Source organism: Ictalurus punctatus, chromosome 18 (assembly GCF_001660625.3).
Source record: "Ictalurus punctatus breed USDA103 chromosome 18, Coco_2.0, whole genome shotgun sequence".
Classification (NCBI taxonomy): Eukaryota; Metazoa; Chordata; class Actinopteri; order Siluriformes; family Ictaluridae; genus Ictalurus; species Ictalurus punctatus.
In genome coordinates this window covers 1,180,001-1,185,000 of record NC_030433.2, presented here as the reverse complement: position 1 = coordinate 1,185,000, position 5,000 = coordinate 1,180,001, and the positions used below count along the sequence as shown (strand labels likewise).

The window sequence follows — 5,000 nt, the reverse complement described above, 5'->3', positions numbered from 1 at the left end:
TGTGTTTGTGTGTACGCTTGCGTGTAGTGGCCCAACACTGAATTGGGTGTTTCTCAGTCTCTGTCTCATAATCATCCAACATATTTACAATAATTTAATGGCATGATAATGAATATTCACCATTAGGTAGATACACAAACACACACACATACTGTAGGTACGCACACTGCACATATTGCATACTACAGGTTCTATTGTACTCCATTGAGGATAAGAATTAATCAGCAGTCTGATACTTTTCACTAACAGGAGTGAGACTCACCACAGAGGTCACTGGCTACAAAATGTCTGTAAAATCTGGAGAAGGTAGACAGTGAACTCTTCACATAAGTCTGCAAGTAACACTCCTCTAGCCTGCATCAAAGGTAGGCCTAGCATGAGTCAAAATTTAATACAAGGTGCCTCTTGAACCTGTGTTCAAGTATGCTTGCGCAATCACTTCCTTTACCCAGTGGGCTAACCTGTCTTTAGACAGCAGAGCTCTTTATGGTGCTCCCCAAAGCACACAAACACCTGGCCAGCGATGCGCCAACTGGCAGATGCTTCCACGTAGCGCTTGAGTGATGGACAGCAAAAAAAGCTTTCCTAAGCAAAAGCCACTTTCAGTCTGCCATTCATATATATTTTTATATATACATGGCAAATCGTCCAGACTTCTAGCACCAAGGCCAAGTCCCAATGTGGGACCAGAACCATCCCTCACCTTCAAGATTTAAAAAAAAAAAAAGAAAGAAAGAACATGTGCTCCCAAAAGAAATCCATCAATCAGCCACTTACATTTTGAGGGTAGAGCCAGAAAGAGATGCTTCGAGTAGATTCTGCAAAACCTTTGCAAGATGGGGGATTTATTCCTAGCGTTTTTTGCACATTAATGAGAAAACTTTCACTCACCTAAATACCATTCAGTCTGCATGCACAATCACAAGAGTGTGTCTGACCCTTTGCAAACGTGCCCTTATCCTGGGGTCATTCCCAGGGGCCCGATCCATCACTTTATGGAGAGTGGTGTGCTATGCCACAGTGACCCATTCATCTGGGACAGTAAGGGGGATTCATCAGTAATGTCAAAAACAGTCCGAAACTGCAGGCTATGAACAAGACGCACAGATTGCACAGTCTGCTGGATGCGTTGTAGTGTCAACAGTAGTGGAAATGCATACTCTTATAGATTTGGCCAATTGTGTGCCAGCGCCTGTGTATCTTCCCTATGTACGGACCACATTACACAGAGAGTTGTCTGTCTTTTGTGTGTCTGGCTGTCTTTCTTTCTAAGGCCGACTAGGACAGACTAGGGCAGCTCTCACACATTTTTGCTAACACCCTAGGCTCTAAAACTAAAAAAAAAAATTTAAAAAAAGGTCAGAAGAGGAGGAATAGCCGATTGCATACCATCCACACCGTCCACACCAGTTGCAATGTAGAAGTACGCATCCTTCAGCTGTATGGTCACAAACTAATTAGGTCTCTCAGATCCAAAACTCTGGCTCCTTCTTTTGGAATGAAGACGTTAGCACACTGGAATAATGTGTGACGTTTTATTGGATGCTGTTTTATAAACACACTCCTTTTTACACACACCTTTACCTGTTTATACCCCACACACACACACACACACACACACACACACACACACACACACACACACACACACCTGTGGGCCCCTTTTTCCTGGTGCTCCTGGTTTTCCCTGCGGTCCCTGAATTCCCTACAAAAAAAGAAGTGCCAAGAGTTATACTTCTACATACATATACCCAAATATACACACTCACACACACACACACAAAAGTCTTTATTGACTCGTTCTTTCCGTGTGTGTTCGCGCATATAAGACTACTACTGAGAACTAAACTACAGCTCAGCGATTAGAAACGAAATATATAGAGGAAACAGGAAGTTATTAGAAGGCGTGTGTGTGAGCGTGTGTGTGTGTGTGTGTGCGTGACCCGTTGTTGTATCATTATGCTTCTCTGTTATGTCTTTTTCTATCAGGCCACAGACTAAACACTTGTTATGGCAAATAATGAGTTGAAACTAAATCTACTTCAATCAAAATCTCATTATAAAAGAAGAAGAAAGAAAGAAAGAAAGAAAGAAAAAGCTACGTTTCATTTGATGTTAGCAAATAAATCGACCTTAATAATGAAGATTAGTTTTGTTCCCACACAGATAAAAAAAAAAATAATAAATCTCTCTGTTTCCCTCTCTCGCTGTGAACTCCACACACCCCCACCCCCCACCCCCCACGCACACACAATGCCACGTGGCGATGGATGAAAGAGCTCTATTGACGAAAAGTCTTGAGGGTGGGGGCTTTGCGTGTGTATTTATGTAAAGAATCTCTAAGGGTTACAGCTATGCATCTACAGAAGGGGGGACAGTGGCTTTTTCACTAGAGGCGCATTTTCCGTCGCACGGCTACACACACACACACACACACCTCAGTGTCCACCACTGTGGGAAGACATTTCCTTTTTAAAGTGCCTAGTATGCACTGTGATGCTCACGGCTCCTCTGCTTCCACAGTGTGTGTGTGTGTGTGTGTGTGTGTGTGTGTGTGTTGTATAGGGTGGGGTTATGTGTTATTACCAAAGAATAGGTTTAATGAGAGGGTCTCATGTCCATTAGGGCAGGTGTAGACTGAATAGTGTGTGTGTGTGTGCGTGCGCGCGTGTGTAAATAAGAGGGTGTCCGAGGTGTGTCAGCAGGGTAAGTTACAATTACAAAACAGCGTGTGTGTGATTAAGGTGGATAATGGTGCACTTCAGCTAATAAACTGGTAATAACAGAGGAGTCACATTCCATACACACACACGCACACACACACACACACACACACACACACACACACACACTCCTGGTAATGTTCTCTCTGCATTTTACACTTACAGGAAGTGGCAGACTCCGGGTTCGTGTGTTACTCAATCGCACGAAATGTTCACTGCTGACCTCGCCGCACATTCATCTCTCTTGCAGACCAATTAAACTCACCTCGGTCTTTAGAAAACCCATGATGTTTTGGCATGACTATTTTACCACGTGTCAAAACCGGAATCATTTTAATTAAAAAGTGATGCCTGATTTGCAGGACTTTATGCTATGCGTACATGACTGTACGCGTGCATCTCATGGTCACGTAAACTGGAACTCGTAGGATGTTACTGTTTCAGTTTCAACCCCTTTACTGGTGTAAAAATTTTTTTTTTTTTAAAAACGCCGTATATAATAAAATAATCTGGGTTCTTACCACAGGTCCAAGTTCTCCCTTTTGCCCTGGAGGTCCAATCTGAGAAGCAAAAAGTCCTAGATCCATATCCCAGCCCTGAAGTCCATCAGCAGGCAGAACTGTCCCTGTCTCTGGGGCCAACATGGTAGCATGTACCACTGAGCTTTTGGTAGGTTTTACTAGAGTGATTGGAGGCATCTTTGAAACAACAGGGATGACAGGTGTGGTCCTGGGCATGGGGGGCATGTGTCTGGGTGTCTGTCTGGTGCTGCTTGGGACCTTTTTAGTTGGCAAAGGGCTTAGTTTCTTGGGGGTAACGGGAATCTTGTTAGATAAAGATATCGATAAGTTTAATTGGCGCTGCGTGGGACTGACTGTCGGGGTCAGTACGTTTCCTGTGATTTTTTTTCTGCTTGTTTCTAATGGAGGTTTAGTAGGGGAGGGTTTGGGAAGGGGCCCTTTTGGAATTGTGGGTTTAGAGGGCTTCACTAGTGCTGGTTTGGAGGCTAACGGTTTTGAATGGGTGGGTTTTGATATGGTTGTGGGTTTTATGCTAGCAGGTTTTGATTCACTGTTTGGTTTTGAGTTAGACGGTTTTGACACACTAGTGGGGTTGGTGCTGTTAAGTTTTGATGCACTGGTGGGTTTGGAGCTGAAGGCTTTTGATATGCGTGTGTGTTTTGAGCTGCCGGGTTTCGATACACTCATGGGATTTGAGACAGCAGGTTTTGGACTTGTAAACATGTGTAACGGTTTCACAGTAACGGTTTGAGCTTGAGCTTTTGCTGTAGTGTGTCTGGATCCGGTCAGTTTGGTGTCAGTGATGGATTTTCCCAACATGGGCTTGGAGGCTGGGGGTTTGGGGCTTTTTTGGTTTAGCTCTTTGTGTGCCCTGAAAGTTGGTGACGGTGTGGCAGTGTCCGAGTTTCCATGCAATGGTGGCGGTTTGAATCCTATCTGAGTTGGGGGAATTTGAGGAGTCGCTGTGGCTCGAAACCCTGTCGAATCATGGCTGGTTCTGACTCTAGGTGTGACAGAGTCATTCAGGAGTGTCCAGGGAATTAGAGTGGGCATGACTGCAAGGGTATGATTAGATGTGGATGACTGCACCATTGTGGAGGGTAAAGGCAGCAGGGGAGACGGCGCTGCTGGCCGGTAGGTGTCATTTTCTCTGCACTGCTTTCGAATGGCCTTGCAATAGTTAACCTGTTCTGTGGGTACCACATCGAACTGGCACACTGCACCCTCAAAGGGTTCAATGTTAGGTAGCAAAGCACTGCTTCCGCCCAGTCGGAAGGTGCTCCGGGGGTCCAAATGCTGAAACGGAGGACGTAGTGGAAACTCTTGTGTTGTTCCACTGCTGTCATTGTCACAAGCAGGCAGCAGGGTGGCTGTCTGGCCAGCAAGCACAAGGGCCAGGTGGTGCCAGCGGCCATCATGAAGATGATACGGAAAGCGAACCGAGTTGCCAGGCCCAGCGTGGAGTGTAAGGTCATCCGGTGACACCTGCAAGCCTAACTGGAGGCGTGAGCCAGAGAAAACCGAGAAAAGGAAAGCAGAGTTGGCACGATGTGAGCGTATGCTTAGCACGAGTGTGGTGTTCCAGGAGAAAGGCTGTGGGAATACGGAGCGTGTGGCAGCAGTGACACGCGCCCGTGACGTGAGGATGATGCTGGAGTGGAGTGGGATGACACCGAACGGGACAGAGCGAGGACCCTGCTCAAAGCGAAGACCCAACCGCTGCAACACGTCCACATCTGCGACACAGATTTACATA

General features: G+C 45.9%; 1 protein-coding gene across 2 annotated transcripts in view; it reads right to left on the bottom strand.

The window, feature by feature from the left end:
- The window catches only part of col27a1a (collagen, type XXVII, alpha 1a), a 64,110-nt gene that overhangs the window by 52,198 nt on the left and 6,912 nt on the right, over nucleotides 1–5,000 (bottom strand). For both annotated transcript variants that reach the window (XR_008398300.1, XM_053687815.1), the window contains exons 3-4: nucleotides 3,245–4,980; nucleotides 1,652–1,705 (exon numbers count right to left, since the gene is read on the bottom strand). Coding sequence is in view for 1 of the 2 variants with exons in the window: in XM_053687815.1 (XP_053543790.1) it covers nucleotides 1,652–1,705; nucleotides 3,245–4,980 (1,790 nt within the window). In the remaining variant the exon portion in view is untranslated. The remainder of the gene's footprint in view (nucleotides 1–1,651; nucleotides 1,706–3,244; nucleotides 4,981–5,000) is intronic.